The sequence below is a fragment of the Bufo gargarizans genome, chromosome 4, assembly GCF_014858855.1.
Source record: "Bufo gargarizans isolate SCDJY-AF-19 chromosome 4, ASM1485885v1, whole genome shotgun sequence".
NCBI classification, from domain to species: Eukaryota; Metazoa; Chordata; class Amphibia; order Anura; family Bufonidae; genus Bufo; species Bufo gargarizans.
Window position 1 is genome coordinate 478,907,605 of NC_058083.1, and position 16,243 is coordinate 478,923,847.

Sequence of the window (16,243 nt, forward strand, 5' to 3'; positions counted from 1 at the left end):
CTTATGGTATGTTCACACAGTGGCGGAAATACAGGGCTAAGTTTCGATTTGTAGTTTGCTGTGCTGCAGAACTGGCCACGGTTTGCCGTGAAATCCGCACCAGGAATGGACAGGTCTCTTCTTGACACGCAAAGAAGAAAGGAGAGTAGGAAAGAAGAAAATATATAAAACATCCCAATATAGTTGGTATACTCATGTGCATGCTAACCTACACTTTCTGTATACTACATGTTAAAAAAAAACACATTTCTTTGATTTTGTACCCCAAAATTTACATTAATTAGTGTAGGGATCTGCTAATACTGCTGAGATGTAGTGTATCTAGCCTCTTTGCCCCTGCTGCTTTGCTTCAGAAACCCCAGAGATTAAGTACAAGGTTTGTTTTGTAAACACAGTGAGTCAGAGCCATGAGGGACAGAGCTGCAGGGAGGAGACATCGTATGTCTCCAGAAGTCTAAGCAAGTGGCATGTGTAATCTTTATAACTAGGAGGTGCTTCGAGTGTCTATATCCCTAAGATCAGCCAGTGAGGCTGGAGTATATAAGAATAGATTGCCACCTGCTCCTCTTTATCTCCCTCACACAGAGCCGGTGGTTTTGTTCTGTGTTACTTATATATTCACAGAATCTAGCTGGTGATTGTAGTTAGGGATCAGTATATAGTTCAGGGTAGTGATAGGTTAGGCTTCCCACGGCCAACTAGATAGTTAGAGGCCCAGCTGCACTGGTAGATTAGTTGGCAGGTTAAAGGGGTTGTCAGGGTTCAGAGCTGAACACGGACATACCCTTATTTTCGCCCAGGCAGCGCCCCTGAGCCTAGCATCGGAGTATCTCATGCTCCGATGCACTCCCTTGCCCTGCGCTAAATCGCGCAGGGCAAGGTCTCTTTTGTTTTCAAGAAACACACTGCCGGGCGGAAACTTCCGCCCCGGCAGTGTGTTCGGTGACGTCACCGGCTTTGATGGGTGAGCTTTAGCGCTGCCCTAGCCGTTTTACTGGCTAGGGCAGCGCTAAATCCCGCCCATCAGTGCTGGTGACGTCACCGGGCTTCCTGTCAACCCCATGGAGAGCCCCGATACGTCACCGGATCTAAAAAAAATGCCTTTGCCCTGCGCGATTTAGCGCAGGGCAAAGGAGAGCATCGGAGCATGAACTGCTCCGATGCTCAAGTCAGGGGGGCTGCCAGGGTGAAAATAAGGGTATGTCCGGGTTCAGCTCTGAACCTGGACAATCCCTTTAAGGACTCAGTGTTAGGGTATTCAGGCCTGCATCTACTACTGTTGCTGCTGCCCTGTTTGCTGCTTGGAAGAAATCCTTTCATCATCGTCGTTGTCTTCTTCTGATTGGCTGTCTGTTATCTGAGAGTCCTGGATCTACAGTCATCCACAGGGGCCCCTGCACCTGGATCATCTCTTCTGTTGTCTGGAGGTATCATGCACAGGACTCTTTCTATATATACAGTACAGACCAAAAGTTTGGACACACCTTCTCATTCAAAGAGTTTTCTTTATTTTGATTAAATAAGACTTTAGATGACTATGAAGGCATCAAAACTATGAATTAACACATGTGGAATTATATACATAACAAAAAATTGTGAAACAACTGAAAATATGTCATATTCTAGGTTCTTCAAAGTAGCCACCTTTTGCTTTGATTACTGCTTTGCACACTCTTGGCATTCTCTTGATGAGCTTCAAGAGGTAGTCACCTGAAATGGTCTTCCAACAGTCTTGAAGGAGTTCCCAGAGATGCTTAGCACTTGTTGGCCCTTTTGCCTTCACTCTGCGGTCCAGCTCACCCCAAACCATTTCGATTGGGTTCAGGTCCGGTGACTGTGGAGGCCAGGTCATCTGGCGCAGCACCCCATCACTCTCCTTCATGGTCAAATAGCCCTTACTTTCAAAGTTTTCCCAATTTTTCTGACTGACTGACCTTCATTTCATAAAGTAATGATGGCCACTCGTTTTTCTTTACTTAGCTGCTTTTTTCTTGCCATAATACAAATTCTAACAGTCTATTCAGTAGGACTATCAGCTGTGTATCCACCTGACTTCTCCACAACGCAATTGATGGTCCCAACTCCATTTATAAGGCAAGAAATCCCACTTATTAAACCTGACAGGGCACACCTGTGAAGTGAAAACCATTTCAGGTGACTACCTCTTGAAGCTCATTGGTCCTTATGAAAGTGTTCAGCCATATATGAGATACAAGGGCTAAAAATCAGTCTGGCTGCAAGCTGTCACAGCCTGTTTTCTTTGAATCCCATCCTCTGTGGCTCATGTGGAGCTCTTATCTCTCATCTCCTGTCTTCAAAAACACTCACTATAGCTGAATTCTTACCAAACCATCCAGAATATGGATTAAATAAGTGTTTATGAGGTCATGACATAGGAGCTACGCATGAACGTCAGATGATGGGACCCAAAAAAAAAACTGATTATGACAGCTTTCAAATAGACTGATCTTTAACCCTTCTAGTTCAGAAATGGCTGAACAATTTTAATAAAGAGCAACTGAAAAAAAATTGTAAAATGCAATTTTTAAAAATGCCCCCTGAAGATTTACATAGCCTTTAGGTCAAATATGACCTGATCCTTAAAGAGGACCTTTCACCACTCCTAACATGCAAGTTTAGATAGCTTCATAAATGACGCATGTAATAGTAATTCTGGAGCATCTGCTCTTATGGCTCTATGCTGTACTATTATTTTATTATTTCAACTAGAAGTTATGAGTGAATTCCTAGCAGTCTGCAGTAAGGGTACAGAGGGGTGGTAACCAGTTGGGGGGGGGGGGGTGTACCTGCACAGACTCCAATCCAATCAGTGCTGCCATTTTCAGACTGTGCGGGTACACCCCCCCCCCCCCCTCTTCCAACTGGTTACCACCCCTCTGTACCCTTACTGCAGACTGCTAGCAATTCATTCATAACTTCTAGTAGAAATAATAAAGGAATGGCACAACATAGAGCCATAAGAATAGATGTTCCAGAATTGTTATTACATGGGGAATGCATGAAGCTATTAAAACAGGCATGTCAGGAGAGGGGACAGGTCCTCTTTAAGGGGTGATTGGAGTCAATGACCGTAGTATGGGAAAGGAAAGGTATAGTATATGGAACATTACATTATGACTAAGGAACAGTCTTCACCACTCACAGTTCTCAGGCATTTGAACTCCAGGTTTCCAGGTCTCACAATTTCCTTAAATTTCCTTCCTTTTGTCTCTTGTTCTTTACAACAAACGGGATCAGATTCTCTCTTCATCTTTGCCCCGAGCACTGAACCGTCTTACAAGTTGGCTTGTTACCAGACCTATTAGTAGCGGCAGCAAGAATCTGATTTCTTTCTCTTTAGAGATTATTAGAGCCTCATTTAAAGGTTATTTATCATCATGTCAGATATGTGTGACCCTGTGTTTGCTTCTCATTTTATTCTAGTGTCCAACTCTTCCCCAGACCATCATACCTGGCTGTTCTACCTACTTGTACACCAGATCACTGTGCTTGGATTTTATTTATAAAACTGAAAATTTTACCAAGGGACTGAAAACAAAGATTTTGGGGAAACGCAGCCCCAGAAGCAAATTTCTGCAAGACGAAAGAGCGAAAAAAGAGACATTCTTACAATCTATACTTTCAATTAAAAGCAGTTTGAGTGATTTTCTGTATGTGTAACCTGTTTAACCATGTTATGGAAGCCTTGCCCAACCCCTGTGCTTCAGGTTACTCTATCACATTTCACTGACAACCCACCTATCTATACTTTACAGTCAAGACCTCACGCAGCATTCTTTTTTTTAATTTTTTTTATTATGGTAATTTAACTCTTCTCATTGCTTCTCTGAAATCATGTATGGAAACAATAGTCTAAAATCTTAGTCAAAAACAATGTAAAATTAGATTACAAATTATTGGCCTCTTTTAAGTTTTTCTATATATAATAAAACCATTAAAACATTATATAACCAAAAAATATATATTTAAGAGGACGGAAGCTGCCAATAAATCCGAGAATTTCTTAGGACTGATGGAAACTTGGAACGAGTCTGAAGTTGTTTGCTCTATGATATCAATATGTGACTGTAAGGAAACTCAGGAAAATCTTGAACTTACACCATATAGACATCGCCAAAAAGCGTTAGAAGCAATATGATGAAATTTCATTTTAAGTAATGATACTATCATTTAGATAAACTCAGTGACAATGGCGGCTATGTTAGAGTCTAGTACACTTCAATTTCTAACAATTTTTGAAGTCAAGTACAAAAAGTTATTGTTTTAATTGCATCTGGAAATGGCAAACTAGATTTCTAGAAAAAAATACACAAGAAAATACAAATACCCAAGACGGGTCAAGATCCTATGCTGTAATAATTAAGAGAAGCGCCTATATTATAGAATTACACCTACTACCGCTACTCTGTGCCGCAATAGAGGGGTTGGCAAAAGAATTTGAGTTCCTACATCGGAGGAAGAAAATACAAGTATTGTGCCATAATGTGTAAATATCACCACGACATCTGGTATTTATTGCTTTTATGTGCAGTTTCCTTTTTTGGCAAAAAAAACCCCAAAAAAAACAATCCTACTTAACGCTGCAAGTTCACGCTTCAGAGTAAAACCGTATGTTGCAAATGTGCCATTATCTTGATTTTAAATGTTAAATTAATAAAAAGAAGGCAAAAAAAACATTGTCTGTCATTATTTAGATTAGATGACATTAAAGAGGACCTGTCGGCAGAACCCTAGTAAACCAGCCATACACATCTTTATCGCCTAAATCCATACTGCTTTTGCAGAGATATTGTAGTTTTCATTTGCCGTATTTTTCGATCAGGCCAGCAAGGTTAATCAGACCTCATCTGACAGCCCCAATCAGACCCATAATTTTAATAAGACCCTCAATCAGACCTCAGATCAGACCCCCAATGTTAATAAGACCCCAGTAAGCCCTCAGATCAGCCCCCCATGCCTCAGATCAGCCCCCATGCCTCAGATCAGCCCCCTATGCCTTTTATCAGCCCTGCATGCCATTTATTAGCCCCCATTATGAGCCCCAGTGCCATTTATGAGCCTCCATTATGAGCCTCTATGCCATTTATGAGCCTCCATTATGAGCCCCCATGCCATTTATCAGCCCCCATTATGAGCCCCCATGCCATCTATGAGCCCCAGTGCCATTTATGAGCCTCCATTATGAGCCCCCATGCCATTTATCAGCCCCCATGCCATCTATGAGCCCCAGTGCCATTTATGAGCCTCTATTATGAGCCCCCATGCCATTTATGAGCCCCCATGCCATATATAAGCCCCAGTGCCATTTATGAGCCCCATGCCACAGATCAAATTAAAAAAAAAAACACTTACCTCTCCTGCTCTGGACTCCGCCGCACCTCACCTCCAGCGCGTTCTGTCTTCTTCCTGTTGCGGCTGTGCTGTGACCCGACGTGAACAGCGTGAGATCACAGAGCACTCTCACGCTGTGCGCAGCCACAGCACAGCCGACAGCCGTGTACCAGGAAGCGATGAGTACAGAGCCTTCACTGCTTCCTGGTCCTCCGGTACTAAAGAGCGCTTCCATAATGGAAGCGCTCACTAGTATTCGCTTTATAAGATGCAGGGCCATTTTCCCCCCACTTTTGGGGGGAAAAAGTGCGTCTTATAAGGCAAAAAATACGGTAAATGCTAATTAGGGTTTCCGTGGGGCAGTTTTCCTAATTAGCCACACCGCCTCTCCTTCACTGACAGGGTCAAGCATCTTCATTATGCTCTTAGCTGACCCTGTAATCCTGCACATGTGCCTTGGCAGCAGGGCCGGATTAAGAGCATCATGGGCCTTTTTATAGAAAATGAAAATGCAACGCAGAGCAATTTTTTATAGTGTCAAAAGAGGTGTGGTAGGGGGTCCTCTGTGCCCTCCAGACCGTAACACCTCTCCCATGTTAAGTCACGCCCGCTCATTTGGTTGACACCAACAGCTCACTTGACAGCGACGTGTTGAGATCCTGCGCATGTGCCATGAATGGGTGAATGGGGATTGCGGTACACAAATGTGGAGTCTGTAGGAACCTGAGACTGTGCATGCACCACAATCCCCATTCACAGCGCATACGGGATGTGTGTGTGTCAAAGAAGGTGCAGGCATGAACTCCCAGGGCAGAAACAATGGTGCTTACAGAACAGACTACACAATGTAGCGGTATACTGTATATTTTGGGACACAGTGTAGCGGTATACTGTATATTGTGGGGCACAGTGTCCCGGTATACTGTATATTGTGTGGCACAGTGTAGAGGTATACTGTATATTGTGTGCACAGTGTAGCTGTATACTGTATATTGTGGGGCACAGTGTAGCGGTATACTGTATATTGTGTGCACAGTGTAGAGGTATACTGTATATTGTGTGGCACAGTGTAGAGGTATGCTGTATATTGTGGGGCACAGTGTAGCGGTATACTGTATATTGTGGGGCACAGTGTAGCGGTATACTGTATATTGTGGGGCACAGTGTAGCAGTATACTGTATATTGTGGGGCACAGTGTAGAGGTATACTGTATATTGTGTGGCACAGTGTAGAGGCATACTGTATATTGTGTGCACAGTGTAGAGGTATACTGTATATTGTGTGGCACAGTGTAGAGGTATACTGTATATTGTGTGGCACAGTGTAGAGGCATACTGTATATTGTGTGCACAGTGTAGAGGTATACTGTATATTGTGTGGCACAGTGTAGAGGTATACTGTATATTGTGTGGCACAGTGTAGAGGTATACTGTATATTGTGGGGCACAGTGTAGTGGTATACTGTATATTGTGGGGCACAGTGTAGCGGTATACTGTATATTGTGGGGCACAGTGTAGGCTATATGTGTATAACAAACATATTTCACATGAAAACTTACAGTTACTTGGCTGGGCCCTTGGGGATTTCGGGCACCACTTCAACACTTTGGCTGGGGGGCTCGGCGGAGGTGATGTGTTTTATCCTAATGAGAAAGATTTCATAATAAGGATTTGGAGAAGGGGCAGAGGGATAGCAGAGCAGGGAGAGGCTGGTGCTGCTACTAGGGGGTCATACCATGGGGAGTAATAAAGCCCACCATAATGCCCCCCCCCATCAAAATAATTCTCCTTATAATGTGCAAAAAATAAAACCTTGTAATACCCCAGTTGAGCTAATGTCCCCATAGTGCCTCCATAATGTGCCAGTATAAAATACCCCTATATAGTGCCCCCAGTAAATGCCCCCATAGTGCTCCTCTCCCCCCTTCCTCCTAGTGCCCCCCATAATGTACTAGTATAAAATGCCCCATATATAGTGCCCTAGTAGATGCCCTCAGTGTCCCCCATAATTTGCAAGTATAAAATACCCCTTCTTAGTGCCCCCATAGATGACCACATAGTACTCCTCTCCCCCACAGTACCCATCATAATGTGTCCCAGTATAAAATGCTACTGTACAGAGCCCCCCATATAAAATATCCCATCTTTGTGGCCTCAGTAGATGCCCCTATAGTGCCCACCAATAATGTGCCAGTAAAAAGTGCCCCAAATAATGTGCCAGTAAAAAGTGCCCCCAATAATGTGCTAGTAATAAGTGCCCCCATAGATGCCCCCCAATAATGTGTCAGTAAAATGTGCCCCCATAGATGCCCCCCAATCATGTCTCATTGTAACATCTAGCGTGAGGGTTTAGCCTTATATTTTAATTTGCATATATTGTAGTGCACCTTTTGCAGTGATTTGTCTTAACATGTTACCAACCACCTTGCAGCGGAGTCTTGATAGCTGGATTGATCATTCTGCTGACACAAATACACCGTTGTTTTCAACTGGCCTACAACCCTTCAGGCTCTCTGGGGCAGTTGTCCTCCTAGAAGAGCTGCCTCTGTAGTCCTCAAGGCCTGGAGGTGTGGGAGCTGGATTGCATGCTCCCTCACTCCTCACTATCCTCTCTTCAACTCCAAACTGCCTCTAACTAGCTCTTCTCTACGCGTGGAAGAACGTCACACCAGCCCACTCCTACTAAGAGGGGAGCAATCAGATGGTAAGTACAATTGCTGTTGCCAAACACTGCCAACTATACCCCATCTGCTGTTGTACAAGGTGTATTGCATGAAATGTGACATAACATGAACATAACATACAAAGCGTTACATTACAAACCAATTGTGGTATCCCCAGGTCTAGGGTACTTCATGCGGGGTTTACAGAGCCAGGCAACAGCACACCGAAGATGCCTGGTTCTATCAGTAAAATGAAGGGGATATTGCTAAGTAGGGAAAGTGAGGGAGCTGTGCTGCACCAAGGGGCTAGGACTTACCCCTTTGTGCACTGAAGCCCTAATTAGGATATTAATAAAAAGCAAGAAAATTCTGCAATGGCACGGTAAAGTTTTAGTCAGCAGTATCGACCCTACCAGGCAGTTGATTCTGCTGACAGTCTTCTTTAATGTTTCTTTATCGTGTGTTTTGAGAAATATAACTAGGCATGAAGGACGGAGCCCTGCACATAGAGGCTGTACAGAGGCACAAGTAGTTCCTGCATCACAGTACTACAGAGCCGTAGGTTTTAGCGTTCAGTCTATGGAGCCTTTAGGACAGAGATATTGTCTCCTAGGGGGTGAATAGCTCTGTACCATGGCATCCATTGTAACATATTCTACCTGAAACTAATTTGACATAAAGAAAAAAATGATGCGCTTATACACAAAGCATTCTTTACAGAGCCACAGCAGACGTGCATAGTCCTCTACGCTACCTCTGTATGCCTCCCATTTCATACGGAAGCATAGTATGTTGGTTTGCATCCAAAGTCCAGAGGACTCCATTTATATGAAAGTATTCTCCCCTAAAAGCAGTATCTCCGGGCACATTTCAAGAGTGTCCATTCAACAGTTCACCATGTTCTCCTTGCTGCAGATACCGGCCTCAGCCTTTTGCATGAATCCTTTCTTTGTATTATTTAGCTAAAAGAGAAGCCATGTTAAGGACTCGGCCCTATTTCACCTTAAAGGGAGTCTGTCACCACATTTTAGCATGTTAGACCGTTAAAATAGGGTTATGTGATCCAGCCAGAACATAAAAACGGTACCTTTGTTGTAGAAAACGGACTTTTCTTTTTGCCGAAAATGAACTTATAAGATTATGTTCTGAGCCCTCTCAAGTGCCCAGGGCGGTCTCTCAATCCTCGGAGCCCCAGGCAGGCACCTCCTAAACGGCTCATAACCCCGCCCTCCGTGCGCCTCTGCCCGCCCGTTTACTCCTCTCCCCTGTCCTTTTCCACTGCTGCTGTGCGGTCCAAATCGTAGCGGGCACATGCGCAATGCGATGCCCGCTCCTGGCAGGGCATCGCAATACCTACTGCGCATGCGCCCGCTACGATTTGGACCGCACAGCAGCAGTGGAAAAGGACAGGGGAGAGGAGTAAACGGGCGGGCAGAGGCGCATGGAGGGCGGGGTTATGAGCCGTTTAGGAGGTGCCTGCCTGGGGCTCCGAGGATTGAGAGACCGCCCTGGGCACTTGAGAGGGCTCAGAACATAATCTTATAAGTTCATTTTCGGCAGAAAGAAAAGTCAGTTTTCTACAACAAAGGTACCGTTTTTATGTTCTGGGTGGATCACATAACCCTATTTTAACGATCTAACATGCTAAAATGTGGTGACAGACTCCCTTTAAGGATTTGGCCATTTTTTGCAAATCTGACCAGTGTCACTTTAAGTGGTGATAACTTTAAAACGCTTTGACTCAGGCCATTCTGAGATTGTTTTTTCGTCACATATTGTATTTCATGACACTGGTAAAATGAAGTAAAAAAAAAACATTTTTATTTATAAAAAAATACCAAATTTACCATAAAATTTTTAAAAACTGCAAATTTCCAAGTTTCAATTTCTCTATTTCTATAATACATAGTAATACCTCCAAAAATAGTAATTACTTTACATTCCCCATATGTCTACTTCATGTTTGGATCATTTTGGGAATAATATTTTTTTTTTGGGGGGATGTTACAAGGCTTAGAAGTTTAGAAGCAAATCTTTAAGTTTTTCAGAAATTTTTAAAAAAAACAATTTTTAAGGACCAGTTCAGGTCTGAAGTCACTTTGCGAGGCTTACATAATAGAAACCACCCAAAAATGACCCCATTCTATAAACTACACCCCTCAAGGTATTCAAAACTGATTTTACTAACGTCGTTAACCCTTTAGGTGTTCCACAAGAATTAATGGAAAATAGAGATACAATTTCAAAATTTCACTTTTTTGGCAGATTTTCAATTTTAATAATTTTTTTCCAGTTACAAAGCAAGGGTTAACAGCCAAACCAAACTCAATATTTATGGCCCTGATTCTGTAGTTTACAGAAACACACCATATGTGGTCGTAAACCGCTGTACGGGCACACGCCAGGGAGCAGAAGGAAAATAATGCCATACGGTTTTTGGAAGGCAGGTTTTGCTGGACTGGTTTTGTTGACACCATGTCCCATTTGAAGCCCCCTGATGCACCCCTAGAGTAGAAACTCCATAAAAGTGACCCCATCTAAGAAACTACACCCCTCAAGGTATTCAAAACTGATTTTACAAACGTCATTAACCCTTTAGGTGTTCCACAAGAATAAATGGAAAATAGAAATACAATTTCAAAATTTCACTTTTTTGGCAGATTTTCAATTTTAATATTTTTTTTCAGTTACAAAGCAAGGGTTAACAGCCAAACCAAACTCAATATTTATGGCCCTGATTCTGTAGTTTACAGAAACACCCCATATGTGGTCGTAAACCGCTGTACGGGCACACGGCAGGGAGCAGAAGGAAAGGAATGCCATACGGTTTTTGGAAGGCAGGTTTTGCTGGACAGTTTTTTTTTACACCATGTCCCATTTGAAGCCCCCCTGATGCACCCCTAGAGTAGAAACTCCATAAAAGTGACCCCATCTAAGAAACTACACCCCTCAAGGTATTCAAAACAGATTTTACAAACGTCGTTAACCCTTTAGGTGTTCCACAAGAGTTATTGGCAAATGGAGATAAAATTTCCGAATTTCAATTTTTTGAAACTCCAAAAAAGTGGCCCCATTTTAGAAACTACGGGATAGGGTGGCAGTATTGTTGGTACTAGTTTAGGGTACATATAATTTTTGGTTGCTCTATATTACACTTTTTGTGAGGCAAGATAACAAGAAATAGCTGTTTTGGCACCGTTTTTATTTTTTGTTATTTACAACATTCATCTGACAGGTTAGATCATGTGATATTTTTATAGACCAGGTTGTCACGGATGCGGCGATACCTAATATGTATACTTTTTTTTATTTATGTAAGTTTTACACAATGATTTCTTTTTTGAAGCATGACGGTTGAGATGACGGTTTTATTGGCACTATTTTGGGGTGCGTGTGACTTTTTGATCGCTTGCTATTACACTTTTTGTTATGTAAGGTGACAAAAAATGATTTATTTAGCACAGTTTTTATTTGTTACGGTGTTCATCTGAGAGGTTAGGTCATGTGATATTTTTATAGATCCGGTCGATACGAACGCGGCGATACCAAATATGTATACTTTTTTTTATTTATGTAAGTTTTAGACAATAACAGCTTTTTTCAAACAAAAAAAATTATGTTTTAGTGTCTCCATATTCTGAACCATAGTTTTTTTTATTTTTTGGGCGATTGTCTCAGGTAGGTGCTCATTTTTTGCGGGATGAGGTGACGGTTAGATTGGTACTATTTTGGTGGGCAAACGCCTTTTTGATCGCTTGCTGTTGTACTTTTTGTGATGTAAGGTGGCAAAAAAAAGGTTTATTTAGCACAGTTTTTATTTTATATTTTTTTTACGGTGTTCATCTGAGGGGTTAGGTCATGTGATATGTTTATTGAGCCGGTCGAAACGGATGCGGCGATACCTAATATGTATACTTTTTTCCCCCTATTTTTTACCTTTTTTTTTTTTACTTTATTTCGGGAAAATGAAGTTTTTGTTTATTTTTACTTGAAACTTTTATTTTTTGGGGGGGGGACTTTATTTTTTCAATTTTTTTTTCACTTAATTTTTTGTCCCACTTTGGGACTTGAACTTTGGGGGGTATATTCCTTTACAATGCATTCCAATACTTCTGTATTGGAATGCATTGGCTGTATGAGTAATACTGTGTGTATTACTTATACAGCTTCCGGCCTGTGAGATCCAGGGGGCTAGATCTCACAGGCTCGTCACCGGAAGGCAGCGCGATGCCTTCCTTAGACATTGCGCTGCCTTCCATGCCATCGGGTCCCCCCTACAGCCGCATGGGGACCCGATGGCACCCAGCATGGGTATATGTACAATGACACCCCAAAACACATTCCCCAACTTCTCCCGAGTACGGCGATACCAGATGTGTGACACTTTTTTGCAGCCTAGGTGGGCAAAGGGGCACATATTCCAAAGTGCACCTTTCGGATTTCACAGGTCATTTTTTACAGATTTTGATTGCAAACTACTTCTCACGCATATGGGCCCCTAAAATGCCAGGGCAGTATAACTACCCCACAAGTGAACCCATTTTGGAAAGAAGACACCCCAGGGTATTCTGTGAGGGGCATGGCGAGTTCCTCGAATTTTTTATTTTTTGTCACAAGTTAGTGGAATATGAGACTTTGTAAGAAAAAAAAATCATCATATTCCGCTAAACTTGTGACAAAAAAAAAAATTCTAGGAACTCGCCATGCCCCTCACGGAATACCTTGGGGTGTCTTCTTTCCAAAATGGGGTCACTTGTGGGGTAGTTATACTGCCCTGGCATTCTAGGGGCCCTAATGTGTGCGAAGTAGTTTGAAATCAAAATGTGTAAAAAATGACCTGTAAAATCCTAAAGGTGCTCTTTGGAATGTGTGCCCCTTTGCCCACCTAGGCGGCAAAAAAGTGTCACACATGTGGTATCGCCGTACTCAGGAGAAGTTGGGGAATGTGTTTTGGGGTCTCATTTTACATATACCTATGCTGGGTGAGAGAAATATCTTGGCAAAAGACAACTTTTCCCATTTTTTTTATACAAAGTTGGCATTTGACCAAGATATTTATCTCACCCACCATGGGTATATGTAAAATGACACCCCATAACACATTCCCCAACTTCTCCTGAGTACGGCGATACCACATGTGTGACACTTTTTTGCAGCCTAGATGCGCAAAGCGGCCCAAATTCATTTTAGGAGGGCATTTTTAGACATTTGGATCCCAGACTTCTTCTCACGCTTTCGGGCCCCTAAAATGCCAGGGCAGTATAAATACCCCACATGTGACCCCATTTTGGAAAGAAGACACCCCAAGGTATTCAATAAGGGGCATGGCGAGTTCATAGAATTTTTTTTTTTTTGGCATAAGTTAGCGGAAATTGATATTTTTTTTTTGTATTTTCTCACAAAGTCTCCCTTTCCGCTAACTTGGGACAAATATTTCAATCTTTCATGGACTCAATATGCCCCTCACGGAATACCTTGGGGTGTCTTCTTTTCGAAATGGGGTCACATGTGGGGTATTTATACTGCCCTGGCATTTTAGGGGCCCTAAAGCGTGAGAAGAAGTCTGGAATATAAATGTCTAAAAAATTTTACACATTTGGATTCCGTGAGGGGTATGGTGAGTTCATGTGAGATTTTTTTTTTTGACACAAGTTAGTGGAATATGAGACTTTGTAAGAAAAAAAAACAAAAAAAATAATAATAATTTCCGCTAACTTGGGCCAAAAAAATTTCTGAATGGAGCCTTACAGGGGGGGTGATCAATGACAGGGGGGTGATCACCCATATAGACTCCCTGATCACCCCCTGTCATTGATCACCCCCCTGTAAGGCTCCATTCAGACGTCCGTATGATTTTTACGGATCCACAGATACATGGATCGGATCCGCAAAACGCATACGGACGTCTGAATGGAGCCCTACAGGGGGGGGATCACCCATATAGATTCCCTGATCACCCCCCTGTTATTGATCATCCCCCTGTAAGGCTCCATTCAGACGTCCGTATGTGTTTTGCGGATCCGATCCGTGGAGCCTGACAGGGGGGTGATCAATGACAGGGGGGTGATCAGGGAATCTATATGGGTGATCACCTCCCTGTCATTGATCACCCCCCTGTAAGGCTCCATTCAGACGTCCGTATGTGTTTTGCGGATCCGATCCATGTATCCGTGGATCCGTAAAAATCATATGGACGTCTGAATGGAGCCTTACAGGGGGGTGATCAATGACAGGGGGGTGATCAATGACAGGGGGGTGATCAGGGAATCTATATGGGTGATCACCCCCCTGTCATTAATCACCCCCCTGTAAGGCTCCATTCAGACGTCCGTATGTGTTTTGCGGATCCGATCCATGTATCCGTGGATCCGTAAAAATCATACGGATGTCTTAATGGAGCCTTACAGGGGGGTGATCAATGACAGGGGGGTGATCAGGGAGTCTATATGGGGTGATCATGGGTGATCAGGGGTTCATAAGGGGTTAATAAGTGACGGGGGGGTGTAGTGTAGTGGTGTTTTGTGGTACTTTACTGAGCTACCTGTGTCCTCTGGTGGTCGATCCAAACAAAAGGGACCACCAGAGGACCAGGTAGCAGGTATATTAGACGCTGTTATCAAAACAGCGACTAATATACCTGTTAGGGGTTAAAAAATCACATCTCCAGCCTGCCAGCGAACGATCGCCGCTGGCAGGCTGGAGATCCACTCGCTTACCTTCCGATCCTGTGAACGCGCGCGCCTGTGTGCGCGCGTTCACAGGAAATCACGGCTCTCGCGAGATGACGCGTATATGCGTGACTCTGCGTAGAGCTGCCACCTCCGGGACGCGAATCTACGTTAGGCGGTCCGGAGGTGGTTAAAGCATTTTGCGGAACGGAATTGCGGACCTATTCATTTCTATGGGGCAGCACGATGTGCTGCCCGGATCCGGAATTGCGGACCCGCACTTCCGGGTCTGCAATTCTGTTCCCGAAAAAAATAGAACATGTCTTATTCTTGTCCGCAACCAGAGCTCCATTCAAAGTGTGATGGTCATATTGGGGTACTGCAGCTCAGCTCACATTCACTTCAATAAAAGCTGAGCTGCAGTACCCCAGTATGACCACAACCTTTTAACGGAGCTGAGCTTCTTGTTCCATTCAAGACCTAGTTCCAGCGCTAGAGGCTGCAGGGAACAGCTGATCGGTGGGAGTGCGGGGTGTTAGAACCTTACCAATCAAATATTAATGACCTATCCTAAGGATAGGTCATCAATATAAGCAGCCTGGAAAACCCATTTAAGGCTACTTTCCCACTGACGTTTTAGTTTCCGTTTGTGAGATCCGTTTCAGGGCTCTCACAAGCGGTCCAAAACGGATCAGTTTTGCCCTAATGCATTCTGAATGGAAAAGGATCCACTCAGGATGGATCAGTTTGCCTCCGTTCCCTCTCCATTCCGCTCTGGAGGCGGACACCAAAACGCTGCGTTTTGGTGTCCCTCTGACAATGCAGAGGCAAACGGATCCGTCCTAATACACAATGTAAGTCAATGGGGATGGATCCGTTTTCACTGACACAATATGGCACAATAGAAAACTGATCGGATCCATTTTGGCTGTGTTACAGATACAAACGGATCCTTTCTGAACAGATGCATGTGGTTGTATTATCTGAACGGGAACGTTTGTGCAGATCCATGCCGGATCCGCGCCAAACGCCAGTGTGAAAGTAGCCTAAGTACACATGTAGAAAGCCCAGGAGAGGGGAGAGGAGTGGAGGTCATGAGTGGGGTTGCAATATTGGTGGTAGTAGTCACTCACAGTAGCGACCATAGGAAAAAATGTGTATAGCAGCACAACGAAAATATAAAGTCTTATCTTGTGGCGGTGACAGCCGTGTTGGGAGACAGTCAGAAGTTCCCCCTTGGATGCGTCATATAGAAGAAACCTTAGCATTCTCTTGTCTTCAGTTCAATGGAATTTATTTCACCTGCAAAAAATGCGACGTTTCGAACGTAAAGGTCTTTCTCACCGTATCGACCCTCACTCCCTAGGGCAGTGGTGGCGAACCTCTTAGAGACCGAGTGCCCAAACTGCAACCCAAACCCCACTTATTTATCGCAAAGTTCCAACCCGGCAATTTAACCTGAACACCAATAGAGTATATCTTCCATGTACTTTATCATTTAGCTATAAAAGCCTGACTACATTCAATACGCTGCCTGTGCCGTTCATAGCGTCATGAAT

General features: G+C 43.4%; 1 protein-coding gene across 1 annotated transcript in view; it reads left to right on the forward strand.

The window, feature by feature from the left end:
- Nucleotides 1-3,681, forward strand: part of TECTA (tectorin alpha) — a 180,329-nt gene extending 176,648 nt beyond the window's left edge. The window contains 2 exon segments of the mRNA XM_044291273.1: nucleotides 3,445-3,509; nucleotides 3,511-3,681. Of these exon segments, the coding sequence (XP_044147208.1) occupies nucleotides 3,445-3,509; nucleotides 3,511-3,681 (236 nt within the window).
- Nucleotides 3,682-16,243: the final 12,562 nt, after the last annotated feature.